General features: G+C 38.3%; 1 protein-coding gene across 1 annotated transcript in view; it reads left to right on the top strand.

Moving 5' to 3' along the window:
- The window catches only part of Catsperb (cation channel sperm associated auxiliary subunit beta), a 108,009-nt gene extending 86,953 nt beyond the window's left edge, over positions 1-21,056 (top strand). Inside the window, exons 18-26 of the mRNA XM_015488451.1 lie at positions 188-520; positions 4,409-4,548; positions 8,408-8,605; positions 11,750-11,860; positions 15,959-16,069; positions 17,867-18,002; positions 19,384-19,484; positions 20,497-20,571; positions 20,868-21,056. Coding sequence (XP_015343937.1) covers positions 188-520; positions 4,409-4,548; positions 8,408-8,605; positions 11,750-11,860; positions 15,959-16,069; positions 17,867-18,002; positions 19,384-19,484; positions 20,497-20,571; positions 20,868-21,056 — 1,394 coding nt within the window. The remainder of the gene's footprint in view (positions 1-187; positions 521-4,408; positions 4,549-8,407; positions 8,606-11,749; positions 11,861-15,958; positions 16,070-17,866; positions 18,003-19,383; positions 19,485-20,496; positions 20,572-20,867) is intronic.
- The last annotated feature ends 2,074 nt before the right edge of the window (positions 21,057-23,130 follow it).

The raw sequence follows: 23,130 nt of genomic DNA, 5'->3' as shown, positions 1-23,130 counted from the left end.
GCTTGTGAGTAGCAAATTCATGATAAACTTTCTATGTGATACATTTGAATTAAAACCTAAAATGTTGTCAGCCATTAAGATCATAGTTTAAAGCTCAAATGGTGTATTTGTTAATTATATCCACCAGTGTGTTTGGTGAACATTGCCTGTTTTCTGGTATACCAAATCATTTCTGTTTTATCTCCAGCTGCTGATTCCTCATTTAAAACTTCAGATATAGAAAAGACTGTTGTGATTCCTGGTTACAGCAGCTTCCTGATCACGGAAATTTTGGATCCGTCGAATGCTCTGGCTCTTGCTACCATGCCTCAAAGTGTCCCCCTTAATATGACCTTCGTAAGAGAATCTTGGTTCTTATACAACTTTGGGTCTGTGAATGGACGAAAATGGTCTATATTTTCAAAACCATGTAATTATTGGTTTCAACAATCTGACGATTCACTATCCCTCAATGTTGTGAAGTACATCGATCTGGGAAACTCTCAGGTTTTCAAAGTTAAGATCATACCTAATTCAAATCGTAAGTTGTTGTTTTTGAAGGGGGGGATCAAAAGGAGTTGTTGTTTTTCCTTGAATACTTTATTTTTTCCATTAAAATATTCTTTGATGTTTACTTTAACTTTGGTCCTCCCACCCCAACAACCCTAGTACTGGGAATGGAACCCAGGGGCCCTCTACCACCAAGCTATCTAGAGATAGGGCTCACTAAATTGCTGAGGCTAGCCTCAAACTTGGAATCATTCTGCTTCAGCCTCCTGAGTTGCTGGGATTACAGATGTGTACTACCATACTGAGTTCTGTGATTATTGTTATGAATAGAATGCCAGTCATGATGGAAACCAAAGTTGCAAACACCATGGTGCAAGCCTATAATCCCAGCTACCTGGGAGACTGAGGCAGGAGGATCACAAGTTTGAGGCCAGCCTGAAACGAAAACCTTTTAATTACTTTGGTTTTGTTAAATTCATTTTAGGTATTTAATTTAAACCAAAAATAGCTTTTACAGAGAATACTGTACTTATTTTCATATAATTATGTTAAACCAAAACTCTTGAGACTGAAATGTCTTTGAAATAAAAGGGTTTATTAAGCATTATAGACACTAGCCAGAGAAGGATCAAGTCCTGAGACAAGTTCCTACAAATATGAGCATCAGGGCTGGGTACGAGTTGTAAAAATGTTGGCTGGACCTAAGAGTCAGTAACACTTTTGAAATTTTTAAAAAATGGAAAAGGAAGTATAGGTGGTTTACATTATTGGAAAAAGTATAGATAGCCAAGAGCAGTGGAATAACTCAAAGTGTGGAAAGGTTTTGCGATAGATGGCCAATCCATAAGGAAAAGGGCTTGCTGCTTGAACCCAGGGGCCCTCTACCACCAAGCTATACCCCCAGCCCTTTCATTGGTTGGTGTTGAAATAGTCTGGAAATTTTATATGTAACCAGGACACAGTGGCATTATGGGTTTTAAATCAGGTTTCAACTACATTCAGGAATCAGGAATGTGATACATTCATTTGTTGGTTTTTGGCTAACTTCTCTATGTCTTCTGCCTTCCACTTTCTGTCTTTGTAATTAAATTAGGACATCTCAATTTTTTTAATCAAGTAATACTAAACTTATTAAAGATTACTAAACAAAAATAATAGGAGGCCAATATTTAACACTAAGCTCCTGCAGTGTACCCCAACAGATCAAATTAAAAATCAAAATAGTCTTTCATGCTAAAATTTTGTATTACCAAACCAAAATTAAATTATCTGACCTTCCCAGAAATCAGGAGTATTAAAGACAGTCAAATTTCCCCTAAATAGAGCAGTCGCCTCCCTTGCCTGTTTCTGAAGAATAGCCTAGTCCATGCTACTCAAGGTGTCGTCACTGGACAAGCCTCATTGATGTTATGTGGGCACTTGTTAGAAATGCAGAATCTCAGACCTCACTCCTGACCTGGTTAATCCACACTTTAACCAAATCCCTCATTAAAGATTAGAAAGCACTTATTACCAGATCACTTTGGTCTGAGGGAAACAGCTTCACATGGGACCATTATCAAATTACTTATTACTTCTCAATTCCAGTTTACTGATTAATAAAGGTGGCAGTTAGACCATATTGTATGTCAAATCTTTTTCCAATAATGTTCTCAGCCTGGCAAGGTCACCCATTAGTTGCCGTTAGATCGAGGAACAGACAGACATGGGTTGGATTTTCAGAAAGGGCCACTGAGACAATCAAAATTACTTGGAAATCAGAAAGACCCGTGTGGGTTCCTCAGTGGCCCCTGACTAAAGAAAAGATTCAAGTAGCCCATGATCTGGTCAAACAACAATTAGCGGAGGGACATATACATCCTTCCGTATCTCCCCATAATACTCCCATTTTTGTCATCAAAAAGAAATCTGGTAAGTGGAGATTATTGCAAGATTTAAGAGCCATTAATAATGAGATGGTTATTATGGGACCTGCTCAATCAGGGATTCCTCAATTGTCTGCTTTGCCAAAAACCTGGTATGTTTTAGTTATAGATATTAAAGATTGTTTTTTTTCAATTCCAATTCATCCTGAGGATAGTCCACGTTTTGCATTTACTATCCCTGCACTGAATCATGAAGGTCCTGATCAGAGATATGAATGGAAAGTACTCCCTCAAGGGATGGCTAACAGCCCAACTATGTGTCAAATTTATGTTAACAAAGTAATCCAGCCACTTAGAAATCAAAATCCTGAACTACAAATATTTCACTATATGGATGATGTATTATTAGCACACAAAGATAAAAACACATTGCTAGAATGTTATGCCACACTTACAAACTTATTAAAAAATTATAATCTAGAGATAGCAATAGATAAAGTACAATTAAATTTTCCAATTAATTATTTAGGAGTTCTATTATCCTCAACCATGGTCCGTCCACCAAAAATTCAAATACGAGTAGATCAACTCAAATCACTTAACGACTTTCAAAAGTTATTGGGAGACATAAATTGGATAAGGCCTTATCTAGGTATACCAACAGGAGAGTTGGGACCTTTATTTGATATTCTAAAAGGTCCATCAGATCCAAATTCACCCCGCATGTTAACTCCTAAAGCAAGAAAGGCATTAAAAATTATTGAAACATATATGGAAAATATGCATTTGGATAGAATTGATATAAGTTTGCCTTTATTATTTATTGTACTACCAACAAAAAATATTCCTACAGGAGTATTTTGGCAAGAAGGTCCATTATTGTGGATACATTTATCTTATTCTCCTAACACTATTCTTACTAGGTATCCTGAGGCAGCAGGATACGCCCTATTCCCAGCAGGGTACACCTTAAACCTGGAACCACCCTAAACCCGGATGTCCTAAACTGGGAACGCCCTAAACCCCCGATCCGCCCTAAACCTGGATCCACCCTGGTCCTTGAGCAAGGTCACCTTACATGCAATGTCACTGCAAATGACCTGGGTCATGCCATGCGTCATTCTTACTTAGCAATGGCCCTCAGCAATTAGTGACCTAGAGGCAGAAAGTGGCCTGATGACATACAGTACTTCACTTGAAATGCCAAGAGTTTTCTCTTGGCAACATTTGACTGTCAGCCTCTCAAACTGAGTATCTATTCTCTAGTCTTTCTACAGTTTACCAATTCAGTGTAACTGTAACCAAATGCATCAGTACAAATGATGAGTACAAAGCCAATAAGTACAATCAGTAACTCTGAGTGAAAAAGCTTTATTACTTTCAGCAAGTAAGGAGAGCACTGGGGATAATTCCCAAAGCACTGTCTCCACAAAGAAAGTAAGGGGCTTTTATTGGGGAAACTTTTGTGCATGTTTCTATAGGAAAGATTCATCATCACATGTGGGAGCTGGCATGTTCCTGAGCATGCTCAGTTCAAGGTCATACATCACTAGTCTAAAAATGTCAGACAGAAATGCCCCTGGGCAGAGAATTTAATACTGTAATGAGCAAAATTTATTTACTCTTCTAGGTCACCAAAAAAGGGTGAGTCAGAGTGAATCTGCTGGTTCCTTAAAAGAGTCTCTATAGGGCCTTATCTGAAACAAACAAACAAAAAAACCAAGTTTGAAGGAACATTAAAAGTCATTCAAAGGGGCACAGCTCCTCTACTACCCCACAAGCACAGGTGGTTGTCCTTAAAAGTACCTCCCTACCAACTAACATAGCCAGGGTTATCCAAGTGACCTTTGTACACATTTGAGAATCTGACTGATGCAATGAAGAAACATTTTTTTAAGAATTATTAAAGTTGCCTCTATATAAGTTGCTAACTATGTTTGCTAGCTTTCATAAGAGATGCTGTAGATGTTCTAAATTCCTGATTAACCCATCATTATTAAACTATGTTTACAATTTTTATTATGCACTATTCACTGTTGACATTGTTTCCATAGGTTTTCAAATAATCGACTACCCACTAGTGGAAGTATCAGTTGGAAACCCAATGTTGTTGGAAGTTAAAGTGGCAGGTGCCTTCGACGATACTAATAGTTATCTAGTGGAAATTTCTGTAACTAGCAGATCGTTACGTCAAGTAAGATTTTCTTTAATTACAAAAAGGCCTATTAATATAGAAAATTTAGAGTGTAAGCTAAGAAAAAAAGAATTTTAAAGGTACACTGAATCCTACCCATCAAGGATGACTATGTACATTTTCTGGGTTTTTTTTTGGGGGGGGGGGGCGCCAGGGCTGCAGGTGCTAGGCTCAAGCTTAGGATCTTCCAGCCTCAATATCCCAAGTAGCTGGGATCACGGGCACATGCCACCATGCCAAGCTTGACTTAACACTTTTAACATGTAGGGTATTGAAAAAGGCAGGGTAGAGTTTCAAAACAGAGGTTAAAAGTATGAGCTCTGGAGAAGACAACCTAGATTAGGTCTCACTCTGATGCTGTCTGTGCGACCTTGGAAAAATTACTTTAGCATGGCCATTTTCTCATCTCTGAAATGAAGATAATAGTAAAATCAAAGGTGATAATACAAGTAGGGCATCTAAAACAAGGTCTGGCCTGGAGTATAGCTCAGTGGTAGAGTGCTGACTCAGCATACAGGAGGCCCTGAGTCCCATTCCCAGCACTGTAAAAATAGATAAAAGTAATAAATTAGGGCTGGGATTGTAGCTTGGTGGTAGAGCATTTCCCTAGCACATGTGATGCATTGGGATCCATCCTTAACATCACATAAAAATAAATAAATAACATAAATAAAAATATTGGGTTGTGGTTATAGATCAGTGGTAGAGCGCTCACCTAGCATGTATGAGGCACTGGGTTCAATCCTCAGCACCACATAAAAATAAATAAAGTCCATCAACAACTAAAAAATAAAAAAAGTATTGTGTCCATCTACAACAAAAAATATTTAATAAATAACAATGTAATTTATTACTTTAATAAATAAGAAATAAGTAACAAAGTAAACAATGTCTGGGACCTAGAAAGTGCTCAGTAACTATTAATTTATAGTATCTTCTAATTTTTTCAATAAAACAAGGAAAGCATTATATATACTCATTTTGAAATGTGCTCATTTCATTTAACCATGTTTTAATCATTTCAAAATCAATACATCTTTTGCTACATATTCTAAAACGTTTTGTCATGAAAACTTTAGACAATAGAAGATCTTCTGTGTATCCACTACCCAAATAAAACAATAGTCAAGATTCTGCTACTTTTATTGTTGCTATTAATTTTTATTTATATTCTGATAATATATATTTCATCAGTGAGAAAGGACTGGATTGAGCCCAAGGGTGCTTAACATCTGAGCCACATCCCTAGCCCTTTTTGTTTGATTCTTTTTTTTTTTTTAAAGAGACAGAGAGAGAGAGAGAATTTTTAATATTTTTTTTAGTTTTTGGTGGACACAACATCTTTATTTTATTTTTATGAGGTGCTGAGCATCGAACCCAGCGCCCTGCGCATCCCAGGAGAGCACGTTACCACTTGAGCCACATCCCCAGCCTTTTGTTTGATATTTTGAGAGAGGGTTTTGCTAAGATGCTTAAAGCCTCGCAAAACTGTTGAAGATGTCTTTTTTTTTTAAATCTTTATTTTATTTATATATTTTTATGTGGTGCTGAGAATTGAGCCCAGTGCCTCATCCATGTAAGGCAAGTACGCTAACACTGAGCTACACCCCAGCTCCTGAGGCTGTCTTTGACTTACAATCCTCTTGCTTCAGCCTCCAGAGCTGCTGGAATTACAGTGTTTGCCACTGTGCCTGGCCTGATATATTTTTAAAGGAACAGCCAACATCACATCCTTTCACTCCCACATACTTTCTTTCTCTCACATAACAGCAATGCCACACCATATACTAAATTTTTAAAAATAAGATTTGGGTATTATATAAAACCTAACTCACAATCATATTTCCTCAATTTTCTCCAAAAATTATTTACAGTTGTTTTGTTTGAACTGAAATACAAACAAGATTCACAAATTATATAATTGTTTTAAATCTTAAGGTTTCTTTTTTTTTTTATATCTCCTTAACATGTCATTATTTATTAATGATTTTCTAATTGATTTTATTTTTAAAATTCATGACAGCAGAATGCATTACAATTCTTATTATACATATAGAGCACAATTTTTCATATCTCTGTATATAAAGTATATTCACACCAATTCATGTCTTCACACATGTACTTTGGATAATGATGTCCATCACATTCCACCATCATTGCTAATCCCCTGCTCCCTCTCTTCCCCTCCCATCTAGAGTTCATCTATTCCTTCTATGCTCCCCCTCCCTACTCCATTATGACTCAGTCACCTTATATCACAGAAAACATTTGGCATTTGTCTTTTTGGGATAGGCTAACTTCACTTAGATTGTCTTCTCTAACTCCATCCATTTACCTGCAAATGGGATGGACTCAACTAAAAAGTTTCTTCTCCGCAAAAGAAACAATCTGTGAGGTGAATAGACAGCCTACATCTTGGGAACAAATTTTTACCCCTCACACATCAGATAGAGCACTAATGTCTAGGGTATATAAAGAACCCAAAAAGCTAAGCACCAAAAAAACAAATAACCCAATCAATAAATGGGCCAAGGACCTGAACAGACACTTCTCAGAAGAGGATATACAATCAATCAACAAATATATGAAAAAATGTTCATCATCTTTAGCAATTAGAGAAATGCAAATCAAAACTACTCTAAGATATCATCTCACTCCAGTCAGAATGGCAGCTATTATGAAGACAAACAACAATAAGTGTTGGCGAGGATGTGGGGAAAAGGTACATTCATATCTTAAGTTTTAATCAAGGACCCTATGTTCCATTTTCTTCCCCTGCCATCAAATTGTAGAAATTGTGTCAAATGCACTATGGAATGTCCAACATTCTGTATTTTTTCTGTTTGTTTCCTTTTTCTTGATTAACTTGTGTCTCTAACCCACTGTACTTTCTTTTATACTGGAACTCTGCTTGAATTCAAATTCGATGTGTTTGGTAAAAGTATGTAAAAATATATCATTTGTAGTGACTTTCTGCATCTGAGGACAGAAAAGGAACTACTACTCTAACAGATTCTACCACATCACTACAGTAGTTACTAGTATTTTCTACATTTTTTTAAAGTTCAAAAAAAAATACTTAAAATTTTCAAATTGTATTTATTACATTTTATTAACCATTTAATTTTGATCAAGGATCAAATATATTTACTGTGCCTTAATTCCTACCAAAAACCTATCTTTATGAAATATAGTAATTGCTAAGTGGATAATTTTTTTCAAAGTATAGATCAATTAAAGTTACTTTATTCACATCATCAAAGCAAATATTCAGGTGCTCATCATGAATGAGGGAAGCCTTATAGATAGCCCAAATATTTCTCAAAACCAATTAGATTTGAATATATTTTTTCATGTAAAAGAATATGTTTTCTGATATGATTTAGTCTAAAACAGATTATCATGGTCAAATTTGTCATTGTATTGTCATTATTTTGCTACATTTTTTTTCTATATTCTTTACTTGGTTACTATATTAGTCTGAGAGGGTTGCCACAATGAAATAACTCAAGACTGTGTTGCTTAAAAAACAGAAATTCACTTTTGCACAGTTCTGAGGGCTAAAAGTCCAACCTCAGGCTGTGGGCATGTTCTGAGGCTTCTTGTCTCAAAAATGGCAGTCTTCTTTCGTCCTCACCTGGTTGCTCCTAGTTCTGAGTGCTGTGTTCCAATCTCACCAGTTATATTGGATTAGGGCACATCCAAATGACCTTCTTTTACCTCAATTACCTCTTTAAAGGTCCTGTCTCTAAATACAGTCATATTCTGAGGTATTAGAGGTTTGGGGAATTGTGTATGGACATGATTCAATCCATAACAGTTACCATTAAATAAATTTCATCTATTTGAATAATTTCAGGGTTCAACTTCACTAGCATTGATTGCCTGGGCAGCATCAACGCAGTGCTTTGTTACAACAGTGGTGACAACATTGAAAAGTAGCTGTAGTTATCTCAGAGCTATGCAACATGTTTCTAACATAATTATCCCATTTGAAGACTGGATCAGTGGAGTTCATGAAGACAGTCAGGGTTTTAATATGATCAAAACTTTGCCGGTAAGAAATCTAAGTATATTGGGGGCTGGGGATATAGCTCAGTAGTAAAGCATTTGCTTAGCATGAGCAAGGCCCTGGGTTTTATCCCCAGCACCACTGTGTTAGTTAGCTTTTCATAACTGTGACCAAAATACTCAAAAAGAACAACTTAGAGGAGGAAAAGTTTATTTTGGCTTATGATTTAAGAGGTTCAGACCATGGTCAGCGAGCTCCATTGCTCTGGGCTTAAGGTAAGGTAGACCATCACAGCAGAAGGGCCTGGCGGAGGAAAATTCCTCAGCTCAAGACCCAGGGTGACCAGGAAACAGAGAGAGAGGGAGGAGCCAGGGACAAAAATGTATAATCCTCAAACCACATCCCTAGTAACCTACCTCCTCTAGCCACACCACACCTGCCTTCAGCTAACTAGTAACTGAAGTTACCCAGTAAAGAAGTACTTTCAGATTAGTAATCCATCAAATGAATTAACCCACGGATTATGTTACAGTTCTTATAATCTAATCATTTCAACTCTTGTATTAACATACGAGTTTGGGGGATAGCTCATCCAAACCTCAACATTCCACCTCTGGGTCCCCAAAACTCATGTCCATTTCATAATGCAAAATGCATGTGGTCCATTTTCAAGAGTCCCTATAGTCTTAACAGCTCCAGTTTTGCCCAAAAGTCCAAGTCCAAAGTCTCATCTGAGGCCAAGGCAAACTTTTGGTTATGAGCTCCTGTAAAGATCAAAGGCAAGTTGCATATATCTAATATATATTGGCACACAGTAAGCATTCCTATTCCAAAAGGAAGAAATGGGGGCATAGAAAAAAGTGATGGGCCCAAACAACAAGACCAAAATCCAGCTAGGAAAACAAGTCCTGTAGCTCTATGTTCTGTATTCAGTGCACATAAGGGCAAAATATGATCTTCAAAGGGCTTGTGCAGCTCCACCCCTATGGCCTTGCCAGTTGCAGTCCAAATGGCCTTTCTCTTAAGCTGGCTCTGTCCACAGCTAGCCTCTTTCCCCAGCAGATGTTCCATGTTGTTGGCATCTCTTAATCCAGAGTGTCTGCAGTGCATCTTTGGCTTCCTTCTCAGAGCCTCGTGCATTGATATTTCAGGGGCTGCCTGCAGGGATTCTGACCTGCTGCACTTTCCCTGGCCTCCCAGGCCTTTCTCTGAAATTTCAGTGTAAACTTCCGGTATCCCTTAATTCCAGCATCCTGCATCCATGCAGAACTAGCACCATGTGAATGATGCTGAGGTCTGAAGTCAGCTCAAGCTGTAGCCTGGCCCCCTTAGTCCATTCCCTTAGATCATTACTGCAGTGACCTCTGAATGCCTGGACAATCAAACACAGTGAAATGAATCCTGGGGAAACTTCTTTCTAGGCAACCCTATGTAAGCATAGGTCCAAAGTCTCTCAAACAAGTTTTCACTTCTGCACCCTTGAGCCTGCAATGGGTGTGGTTTTGCTGACTCCTGAGATGCCCTCAGGGTATCTTTCCTTTGTCTCAGCGAAGTACTTCTCTTTATTGATGACCATCTTTACAGTAAATTCCTTGGCCCCAATTTTACCTGCGCTTCTTTGACCAACAAAGTTTTCCAAATCTCTCTGCTTCCAATTTCCACAGTAAACCTAGCTAAAATCTGCCAGCAACACCCAGGCCACCCAGGCCTGAATGCTGTGCTTCCTTGAAATTTCTTCCACCAGATTATTAGTCCATTACCTTTAAATTCACCTTCACAGAAAATGTCAGGGCATGGGCAAAATGTAGACAACTTCTTTGCTGGAATGTAACATGAATATTCTCTAGTCTGATTCCCAATAGAGTCCCCATTCCCCTCTGAAAACTCATGAGTACAGTCTTTACTGGCCACATTTCTAACAGCATTCTGGTCTTCTGAGCTCCCACCAGAATTGCCCATTAAGCTCTGCTCACAACCTTCTATGGCTTCTCCAGCCCGTATCTGTAGGAACGACGGAAAAGCTCCACCGAAACAACCTGTCCGAGATTTTATTAGCAGGACGAAGGGGTCAGTCGTAGAGGCCAGTCGCAGAAGAGAAGGGGGTGGAGGGGGGGGGAGGGGGAGGAGGAGAGGGAGAGAGAGGAGAGGGAGGGGGGAGAGGGAGAGAGGAGAGGGGGTAAGAGAGAGAGAGAGAACCAACAGGGTGTTGATATCTATGGGCTCAACGCAGGATGAGGAGGAGCAGGGCGAGTGAGTTGTTCTTCTTCATTGGCCGAGAGTTCGAGCCACTTCAGGGATTGGAGGTGCGCTATTCAAAGTTCGCGCCATTCACAGGGATTGGAGGTGATGGTTCGTGCAACATTCAGTGCGTCATGGACCTGAGCTCCTGGATGAGAAGTGCTCAGGGCGCCACCTTTACCAGCAGTATCTCCAAACTTTTCTAAACTCCTCCCACAAGCCAGTGGCTTCTGAACAACAGGGTCAGGTCAGTCACAGCAGTGACCCACTCTCAGTACCAATTTCTGTGCTAGTCAGTCTTTCATCACTGTGAACAACTTAGAGAAGGAAAATTTATTTGGGCTCCTAATTTCAGAGGTTCTGTACATGGCCAGCTAACCCCAAAGCTCTGGCCTGAGACAGGCAGAACACCAGGGCAGAAGAGCATGCTCATGCAGCCAGGAAGCAGAAAGAGAGGGAGGAACCAAGAACAAAACATATGATCCTCAAACCACAGCTTTTGTCCTGCCCTTCAGTTGACTTATCCTAAGCTAATGTATCTGACTGGTCCCATTTCAGTGTAATAATTTTAACTCTTGCCTTGTCAGTATCTGGGACTATTTTTTAAATAAAAATTTACTAAATCACTACTTATATTTTTCTTTGAGATAAAAATAAATCACTTTGAATTAAACTTGAATTATTTACTGACAACATGACTAAGTCTCTTTTATAAAAATCCTTAACCATTATTGCACTGACTTTTGCTTACTTATAAGTTCCAAGCAACATTACATAGGTTGAGGCAGTTGAAATTCCAGTAAATGAGGGGTAGGAGTGTTGGGGGAAGGGAAATTTTTAATACCAAGAGCTAAAAAAGAAATACTTGAATTGACCACTTTTCTATAAAGATATTTTCAGACTTAGTAACTAATAACGAATTTTTCATTTTCTTTGTCTAATCACTTATAGGTAAACTACAGGCCTCCATCTAACATGGGAATTGCCATTCCACTCACAGATAATTTTTATAATGCAGATCCTAGCAAACCTATACCAAGAAATCTATTTCGCAAGTCCAAGGTAAATATTTTTTTTTATAAACAAACTACTAGAGTACTTATTTTTATTCAAGGAATCATTCGGTAAAATTACCAATGAACCCAGTTGTGTAGATTGAGAAGATTATTACTGCTACTGCTGCTGCTACTACTATCACCACTGCTGTGACTTCTGTTCTTCCTCCTACTACTTTATCCCCTTATCCTTAACTGCCACTCTCAAATACAGATTTGGAGCCAAGAAGTCTAAATGGACTCTTGACCTCTCCCTGGCTCCTATTAAGATTTCAAAGAGGATAGATGGGGCAAGAGCAGCTTTTCTCAAATGAGAGGAGACCTTAGGCCCATCTCAGGTCTCCAGCCTGTAAAAGTAATGGTGTCCAAAGGAAAGAAGATGGTTTGTTTCAATATAGGCACATTTAAACTACTAAGGGTCTATCTAGAAAATAATCAACCCCCAGCAGCAACTTGCTTCTTTGGAGGGAGAGTAAGCCAGGTAGCCAGAATAGAGGGAGCCATATGGTTCAGAACAAAAGTACATTATGGGGTAACGTCTCAAGGACTCCTTCTAGATGTTCATGCAATCTTCAGAAAAATGCATCCATCCTCCTATATACATACACAAACAGATATTCATATCTGCTTGAACTCACTCAAAGACATAAAATTGGCATTTCTGTGGTTCAAAAGCCTCCACTGTCTTCCCGTCTCAATTAGAGGGAAAACTGCATTCTTACAATGAATTAGAGCCCTCCTGCTTTTGCCTTGGCATTGCACCTGACCTGATTTTCTGCAATCTGCTCCAGCCACACTGGTCTCTTTGCTATTTCTCAAGTATGCCAGATATGTTTCACCTCAGGGCCTTTGCATTTTTAGGAAATCCCTCTGTCTGGAATAATCTTTTGCCAGATATCATTGTCTTCTTCAGATTCTAATGTATCAATATGGGTAATAAATAAAGAAGATACATGCAGGATAGATAAAGAAGACAGATTCGATTAAGAAGCCCAAACATTTGAGGAAATTCTCAAGACAGAAAGCAAGCACAGTCTTCTAAACATTACCATCATAGTGAGACCTTCCCTGACTACACTATTTGGAATCATAATCCCCCATCTCCACTGTCTCCTTCCCCCTCCTCTTCCTTATTTTTCTCCATATCACTTTTATAATTTGTATTATAATTTTCTTATTATAATTTTCTCCATATTACTTATTATAATATTGTATTATAATTTGTATGTATTTTACTCATTTATTTAATTATATTTCTGACTCCGTAAGAAGGTAAGTTCATGAGGCAAGTTTTTTATGTTTTCTACTGTATCCCCAGAACAGTGCCAGACAGAGAACATTAAAAATTGTTGAACAAGCTAATGATACACATTTATATGACATATCATTCAGCTTTTCATCACTATGAGAAGATACCTGAGACAATCAACTTCTAAGGAGGAAAGATCTATTTTGGCTTATGATTTCAGTCCGTGGTCACTAGGCCCTTTTGCTTTGGACCTGTGGTGAGGCAGAATGTCCTAGTGGGAGCACATGGTAGAGCAAAGCTGCTCACGTCATAGTGGCTAGGAGGCAGACAGAGAGAGTAAGTAGGGGGTACAGTATCCCCTTCAAGGGCAACTGTTCGATAACCTAACTTCCTTCCATTAGGCTACACCTCTGAAAGCTCCATCTGAAGATTCCACCACCTCGGTCTCCTTGGCTGGTGATCAAGCCTTCAACACACGGCCTTCAGGAGATATTTAAGAAATAAACTATAGAGCTGGGGGTGTGGCTCAGTGCTAGAGGATTTGCCTAGCATGCATGAGACCCTGAGTTCCATCTCCAGTACTACAAAAGAAAGAAAGAAAAGTCATACATAAACATATTAATACACACACACACACACACACACACATTCACACACGGCAGTTAACATACCTATAAGAAATTTTGCTCCAGGCAGTGAGCAACTATGATACTGAGTTCTTCCTCAGTTTCGTTTTCTGCCAAATATAACCCTGTTTTGTCAGTAGCACTACCTCTGTTGGAACATGATTTTACTATATTTACATGCAAATCCTTAGTTTTCTGGGGTTTTCCTCCCAAAATTCCCTTGGGAGTTAAGTAGGAAATGTATCCATCTAATTTATAACTAAGTAAATAAGAGGGTTTTAAAAACGCACCTTATATGCATCCAGCAAATGTTACTTTCAACATTTCCAGTGTTACCAGGCATTGACCAGACATTCTCTGAGGATACCACACTGAACAAGATAAGCCTGGTATCTTCATGGCTTTTACTCTATACAGGGAACAGGTTTGAAACAAAAACCTGTACAAATGAAATGCTGTCACCTAGTGCAGATTCTTTGAACAGTGTGGCCTTGCAAAACCCAAAGTAGAATTCGGTGGAAATATTTTTATAATGCAGCTTTCTCAGCCCTACCTCGTGCTACTGAATCAGAGACCATGGGGTGCGGTCCTGAAATCTGCATTTCAAAACATTTCTGCAGTTTCAGATAGCCCAACTGGAGAGCCAAACACATGACAACAATGTGGCTGCAGACCAGGGTTCCTGAGTCTAGGAGGTCATCCACAGATGGTCAAGATCAAAAGATGAGTTGGGTTGACCAACAGAGGAGAAGTGGGGGCATATAAAAGGGGAAAGGGCAGGCAAAGTACATACCAGGCTGAGCAAACACTGTGCACAAAGGGTGGAGAAGGAAAAGGCTCAGGGACTTTGAAAACTCTGTGAAAACTACTTAGCCTGGAGCATAATGAGCAAGAGAAAATCAGCAGGCTCTAAAGCTGCTAGGACTCCAAAGCCAACAAGGGGATTTTTGAATTTTATCCCAAGAGAAATCAAGAGTCATCCAAGAGTTTTAAGTGAAAGAGTGATGTGATGTTCATGTTTTTAAAAATATGATTAGACTGGGGCTGGGGATGTGGTTCTGTGTTTGAGCACATGCTGAGCATGTACAAGGAGGTTCACTCCTCAGCATATTCCAAAATTAAAATATAATTGTACCAATTTTATTATACACACACACACACACACACACACACTTATACAAATATATATTCTTTCTTTCCTGGACAAACTCCATGAAACATCAGTAAACATTTCAAATAGAATGTACATATCAGTTATATGTATCAATATGGGTAATAAATAAAGAAGATACATGCAGGATAGATAAAGAAGACAGATTCGATTAAGAAGCCCAAACATTTGAGGAAATTCTCAAGACAGAAAGCAAGCACAGTCAGACTTTCAGAGAAATCTCTTGTGGAAGAGACCACAAGCATAGCACCTTTCCAGCTGTTTTGATGCCTGTGAGAGGAAGGGCTCAGAGGCGGGAGGTTGGTGGTCCTGATGTGCCGCATTCCAAATGGCAGACTTTACAAATCCCAGGTGATGGCACTGAGCTCAACTAACAAATTAATATTCAATGATATAATGAAAATTCAGAAATTGGGGCTGGGGTTGTGGCTCAGCAGTAAAGCGGTCGCCTAGCACATGCGAGGCCCTGGGTTTGATCCTCAGCACCACATAAAAATAAATAAATAAAGATATTGTGTCCAACTAAAAAAATATATATAAAAACATTTTTTAAAACTTCAGAAATTAATGGGACAAACTTGCTGGCACACACCCATAATCCCATCTACTCAGGAGGCTGAGGCAGGAGGATTTCAAGTTCAAGACTAGCCTTAGCAACTTAACAAGAGCCTATCTCAAAACAAAACAAAACAAAGGACTGAGACTGGGGATGTAGCTTAGTGATAGGGCACACCTGGGGTCAATCCCCAGTACCACAAAAATAAATAAATAAAACTTTTAAATGTAATACTTGTACACTTGTTTCATCCATTCATCATTCATTCATTCCTTCATTGTGGTGCTGGGGATCAAACCCAAAGCTCTGCACATACTACACAAGCACTCTACCGCTGAGCTACATCTCTAGGCCCTCTTATTTTATTATTAATGGACTTTTCTCCTTGTAATTTCTCAGGAATTTTATTCATTCAGGGAGCAAATATTTATTGAAAACTTACAAGGTTCACAGAAATTCTGCAACACAAAAAAAGTAATCACTTGTGCTGCTTCTGTTCACAGGAAACTGGTAAATACAAACAGTGTGCTCGTGTTGCTTCTCGAGAGGAGTGTAATTGTACGAATGATCAGAAGTTTTCACATGCTGTTGCTTTCTCAGATTGCAAAGAAAAAGTAAGATAACCTTTAATCACTTAAAGACAGAGTACTTTCATATTCATGTTGGCAAAAGCTTGGTTCTTGTCCCTGATGCCAATCCAATAACGAGGAAACAGTTTTGAGAAAAAGAAGATTTATTGCTTTGTTAGCAAAGGAGAAACACAGGGGACTCCTGTCCCAAAGGCTATGATTCTGCCCATCTGCAGGAACAGGGGGCTATTATAGAGGTGATTCAGAGAAAATGAGATTAGAGAGGAGAGATCAGGAAGCAGAAGACCAGGGAAGAGAAGTTTAGGGGAAAGAAGATTGGGAGAAAGAAAAAAAAAAGTGTAAGTTTCAATGACACCAGGGATATAGTCAAAGCATCAAGTAAACCCCTTGCAATTGGATTTGGAGAAGTGTCTTTTGGTTAAACATGAAAACTCAGACATAGAAATAATGCCTATTATGACCCAGGACTAAATATGATGCAGAATTTAAAAGATCTGGATTTAAATGTACCTAAACTCATCTATAAAAATAAAATAAAAATACCTGCACTGCACTGTCCATTTCATGGGATCCATGAAGACACACACACACACACACACACACACACACACACACGCAATCTATATGAAAGCAATTTGTAACCTGTAAAACACTATACCAACTGACAGTGAATAATGATTCATTCAAAAAAATTTTTGAGAGCCGGGCACGGTGGCGCAGGCCTGTAATCCCAGCGTTTGGGGAGGCTGAGGCAGAAGGATTGTGAGTTAATTGCCAGACTCAGCAATGGGGAGGCGCTAAGCAAGTAAATGAGACCCTTTCTCTAAATAAAATACACAATAGGGCTGGGGATGTGGCTCAGTGAGTTCAATCCCCAGTACCTCTCCCAAAAAAATTTTTTTGAAGCTCTCATATGTATCAGGTTCTTGGCATATAGAAGACCACGTCCTTATAAACAAGGAGCTCAGTCTAGTGGTAATGACAAACAAAAGTATAGTATGTTGGTTAAGAGATGGGTTCTGTGTCAAATAATCTTTCATTCTGTTAATACTAGAGCACCCAAAGGCATATCAAATCAATGTTGGTGTTTGCATTAGCATAGTCAACGTGCAGTTGGTTTAATCTTCAAGTGGATCCATTTCAAAGGCGTCATAAGATATTATACAGATTGTGTATTTTATATAAAAAATATAAAGCATGAAAAGACAAGTAGACAGAATGTTTATGAAGTGATTTCATATGTATCATATGGGATTGAGCATTCAGTAAAAAAAATTATGAGGGTTTTATTGTATACCTCTTGTTAAACTAAAATAATATATCTGAACATTCTTTAAGCCTTCTTTGTGATTTATCTCAATTAAAATTGCAGAGAACCAGGCAACTTGCTAAAAATCAAACTGTTAACAGACATTGGAGCTGGATTGGAACGCTGAATCCACAGCCTGAGCTATGAACTGTCAGGGGTAGAGGTGGAGTAGAAGGGGAAGGGAATGCTTGGGATGCAATTCATGCATGGTCTCATGGGACTTGGTTTAGTAAAAAAAAAAAAAAAAAGTTTGGATGACGGCATAGTAAATACTTGTGAAAAACACCAGTAGAAATATGAATTTCATTACTACCATGTTTGTATATTGCCTTGGGTGTTCACACAGAGTCTGTACTGAGACTTTTTTCATGCCTGAAAAGGCAGAAACCCTAAAAAGCACATTTCATTTAGAATATCCAAACAATTGGCAATATATCTATTCATTTTTGACCAGGAAATGAAATTACTATGAATTTCCCAAATTTACATCATTCTTGGAATTTGTATTTTAGGTTCCTCGCTTCAAGTTTCCAGTTACACAATATCCAATTTCCTTGGAAATTTTCAGTGAAAATGAACGTATCCCGGTGAAATCTCCATATTTGGTTACTGTAACTGAAGTGAATATGAGGAAAAACTGGAAATTAAGTAGGGTTTGCTGTCTTCTATAATTATTGTATCTTATAAGTAATGTTATTATTATTGCTTTACAAAGCTCAATGGTCTACAAAGAAATGGCAGGAGTTGTTTGGAAAAAGATCCTAATCCCTTGGCATATTGCAGTTTACTTCTATTGTCCCCCACTTAAGTCTTCATCACTTCCAGTGACATGGATTCTATGGCATAAAAGCATTTTTGAAGAATTTGAATTGCGAAAAAAATTAAATTATTATGTAGTTAGTAGTAACCATGATTGAACTTGTACCATGTGCTGATCTAGTGTCTCACTTCTTATTCAATGTGGCAAAGGAGATTATAAAGGGTGTTGCCTGATAATCTATGGGCTCTGTCTTCTAATTATATGAGTAAAGTTTTTTTTTAAAGATTGTATGGTGGAGGCTGGGGATGTAGCTCAGAGGCAGAGTGCTTGCCTAGGACAAGAAAGGCCCTGTTTTTGACTGCCAGCACCTAAACCAAACAACAACAACAAAACATTTATGAAAAAAATGCAAAAATATTTTATTTACACAAAAGGAAATTTACCCAGATTCAATTTTACCTTGAATATACAGCTTTTTGTGTCATATTTTTTTGTTTGTATAAGTACTTTAGGAGAAGAATTACTAACCAGATAGAATCAACTAAATAGAAATTTAATGTCATTAATGTCCTACTAAGTATACAACATTTAGTTTTCAGTGATTCTTGCTTTGCCCAATATATATGCATTTTTGAAATAGAAAAATTAGTAAAGTAAAATTACCAAATATTTTGCTTTAATTAATATCCCCATTTTCTGTGGTGTTTTAGAGACCTGACTGCTCAATATTGAAGCATTTTACAATCCAGTTGTTTGAATATTGGTAGCATAAGATTAGCCATGTGAGAGTATTCACACCATGGAAATCGGCTACTGTTGTAATCAGATCACATTTTTCCCTTGAGATCCATTATATTGCTAGGGTCTCTAACCCTACACTATCTCAAGTGATCCTTTTATGAAACTTCACTGCCACCCTATTGAAAATCATTCACCAACCACTGAGGAGGGCCTAAGATGATCTCATTGTCAAAAACACAGAGAATGTTCAGGTAAAGACTAGTCATGAGCCAAGAGATGGGAGGAAAAGATCAGTCTAAAGTAAGGTGGTCAGAAGCCTTGTCCTTCTTAAGTATGTCAACCAAGGCAAGGTGAAATGTTGGGCCAAGGTCCCCCAAAGTTATCTTCTACAAAATCAAGCAGAACTAAAAAGATATAACTTAATCAGTTCACAGAGTGGACTCTTTCATTGCACCTTAATGTAGGTAACAAACTTTACAAAATGAGAAAATTATATGTGTGCTTAAAATATATTTCTTGTATTTTTAGAACACTTTGTACCCCAAAATGTTAAAAAACTAAAAAATCACTTAGAAGCAGTCCTTCGTGTTCCAGTGTATAATCCTTCAGGTCTCAACATAAGTATAAGGGTAAGTTGACAGCATTTTTGTTCTTACTGTGCTGAGTTTAAATGAAACATACATGTCTAAGATTGATTTTAGTCTTGAAGTATTGGGATCTGTGAACAGTGGGAATGGCAACTTTAAAGTATATGGAGAGGGCTTGGGGGGTGTGGTTCAGCGGCAGAGCACGTGCTTAGCATACATAAGACTCTAATTTCAATTCACTCTTTTTTGGGGGGTGGTGGGGTACCAGGGATTGAACTCATGAGCACTCAACCACTGAGTCACACCCAGTCCTTTTTTGTATTTTATTTAGAGACAGGGTCTCACTGAGTTGCTAAGCACCTCACCATTGCTGAGGCTGGCTTTGAACTCATGATCCTCCTATCTCAGCCTCCCGAGCAGCTGAGATTACAGGTGTGCGCCACCTCGCCTGGCAAGACTCTGACTTTCAACCCCAGCACGAAAAAATAAATGAAAATAAAGTATATAGTTTGTTTTTCCATAATTTCCCTTGATGTTATTATTTCCTAAGTGTTCTGAAAGTTAAATTTTACATTAGCTTACTATTTTTTTTAAGCTGATAGATAAGACAGGCTATCTAAAGTGGAGCAGAAATAATATTTCCAAAATTTAGAAAGAAATGGGTCTAGTGCTTTTCAGGAGATATACACAGGCATATATCTTCTAGTTCCAACAATCCATAAGAATGTATAATGTTGATAAAACCCAGTAGCTGTGTATAACCAATTAGGGGACATAGCAAAACTACACATTTTGAGGGTTAGTGCAAAGTACTCATCTAAGCCAAGGTAGATTTTGGTTTTGCTTATTTTAAAAAAAGAAATGTACCAGTTATTAAATTTCTCTATTTCCATCAGTCCTTTTAATCTGATACATGATAAATATGTCTAAGAGCCTTGGGAAGGGATAGGAATATTTCCATGCAACACTATAAAGAAAGTGACCTCAGTGTATTTTTACTTAAAGGAGTATACATGTTAGTGCTGCTAGTGACCAGGCATTTTTTTTCCCACAGGGTTCTGAGCTTTTTCACTTTAGAGTGTCCGTTGTTCCAGGGGTCACTTTTTGTAACTTGGTTGAAGAATTTCAGGTATAGTGAACGTACGAGGTATACCAAAGAGGGTGATGGCTGGGAAAAGAAACATGAAAAGTATCCATCTAAGGGACACTAAAGAGAAAATATGGGCAGAATTTGTGTGATGATCCAGGCTTGGAGACGCGGGATCCTGGAGGAGAATGGTAGTATAGATGCTTGGTGGAGGGTGAGTGTCTGCATAACTCTGGGCAAAATTTTGCTAAGTGATTAACTATGGGAATCATGTAATGTTCAGTATTTTTGCATTACTAAATTCAGAAAACTTAAAGACTTTGCTTTTTCTGTTGCAGATTTATGTTGATGAGGTACCGTTGCCATTTCCAGGACATACACTCATTGCCGTGGCAGCAGCTGTAGTGCTAGGGGGATTAATTTTTACAGCATTTATGCTTCAACTGCATAACATCCACCCGTGGAGGGCATTCCGGAGATGGGTTCGAAGAAACACAATAAATCTATCAAATACGACTATCAATTAACTGACTCATAGATGAAATTCTGAATGATGAACAAATGATAATCCTAAAGTCACTTTATTTTCTAGTTTCATTAAACAAGTCCTAGAAGAATATATTTAAACATTGAATAGGTAAACTAGATAAAATACTAAAGAATTACCATTATAACTCAAATTGTTATTTGTCAGTAGATTTACCATTCCATTTTCTTGTTTTGAATACATATTTCAGAACTTGTATAGAAGATTCTCCTTGACGCTTTTTGAATAATATAAAGTGATAACCAACCTTGTGCAGAACGGGTTTTCTGTGGTTTTTAGCTGTTATTGGCTGGCGCTATTCTGTGTGGTCAGAACCCAAGCCTTCCTGTTTCCTATGGGAACACAACAACATGAGGCAGGCAGGGAGTGAAGGAGGTCCCTCAGCAGATGTGCTTTCAGAGTCTCCTGGGAAGCCATTTGGGTTTCTTCAAAACTAGACTGTGGTACCTAAAGAGGGAAATGTGACCCCGTCCTGGAGTGCTGGAAGAACACGGTGCCTGGGCAAGGTCTTGGTTTAGAAACCTACATGCAGCATGTAAAATCCCCCAAAATATATCTCTGTGGGCTCTCAGCATACCTGTTTCCAAGGAGCCAGAAGATGACTCATACTCAGGGACACAAGAGTTATACTCTCCTGGGATAGTAGAGAAGGAAAGGACAGGGTTGGCACACATGGAGGGTTACACGTGAGGACGGTGTTGAGAGGTAGTACAGATGATGAGTTGGACAGTCCTTGTGGGATCATAAGGGGTCCAAGGTCAGAGATATTTTCTTTTTTTACAGTCTTACCAAGAAAATAAGCTGATTATTGATGAGGAAAGATCTCAGGGCCCCAATATTCTAGGTCACCTACAAACTGGAAAAATTTAAAGAGATTTCAAATACCCCAAAAGAACAAAGACAACTCTCCCAAAAGGAAGCTCTAAATTGTCTTTAGTAAAAATCTGCCATTTTTAAATTAACTGAATTGTTGTTAAAGTCGCAAAGCATTTAACTGGCAGAGGTTCTTGAAAGGAGTTGGGAGGCAGATTGAGAATTTTGCATAGGATGAGTCTAAACTAAAACTAGCAACAAAAAACCAAAAGAGCATTCAAACCAAGAATGAAAATCAAGCCCTTGGGGCTGGGGTTGTGGCTCAGCGGTAGAGCGCTCGCCTAGCATGTGCAAAGCCCTGGGTTCGATCCTCAGCACTACATAAAAATAAATTAAATAAAGGTATTGTGTCTAACTACAACTAAAAAAAATCAAACTCTTTATCAAAATTAAAATCAAACAAATATCAGAGCACAGAGATCAGGAGCTGGAATCACCATCCAGGAAGGAGCAGAACAGGCTCAAGAAGCGTCAGCACCTGGGCAAAGCTGAGTTGGAGGTGGGCTCCCATTTCCATCCCCCCGCCCCCCTTCTTCCCTGCACACCATCGCTCATGTACCCATTGTGCCCTCTATCATTAGATGGTGATGTGGTGCCATCTGGCCTCCCTCATTGTGGAGTTCTGTCATTCCCTTTGCTAGCAATCCCGCTCACTTTGGGCAATTGCCTTCTCAATGCTTTGTTAGAACCACCCAACTACTGGATACACACCATCTCTTGGGGTCTTCCTAAGATCCCAATCAATACGCTTAACTTATTGTTCCTTATCTAATTTTGTGTTGTGGTCCCCATGATTAAATAATCTCAGAATGTAATTCCATCACTAGTCTCTTGAGTCTGCCGGTATATGTTGACATACTCCTTGCAAAACACATATCTGATAAAGAACTTATATCCAAAGTGAATTCAGCAAAATAGTAGGATATAAAATTAACACCCATAAATCAATTACATTCCTATACATAAGTGATGAATCAACCGAAAGAAAAATTGGGGAAACTATCCCATCCTCAACAGCCTCAAAAAAATAAAATAGAATATTTTAGAATTAATCTAGCCAAAGAGGTGAAAGACATCTAATGAAAACTACAGAACTCTGAAGAAAGCAATTAAACAAGATCTTAGAAGATAAAAAAAATCTCCCATGTTCTTGGATAGGCAGAATTAATATTGTCAAATAT

The sequence above is a fragment of the Marmota marmota genome, unplaced genomic scaffold (assembly GCF_001458135.2).
Source record: "Marmota marmota marmota unplaced genomic scaffold, marMar, whole genome shotgun sequence".
In the NCBI taxonomy this organism is placed as follows: Eukaryota; Metazoa; Chordata; class Mammalia; order Rodentia; family Sciuridae; genus Marmota; species Marmota marmota.
This window is presented reverse-complemented; position numbering and strand designations above follow the sequence as displayed.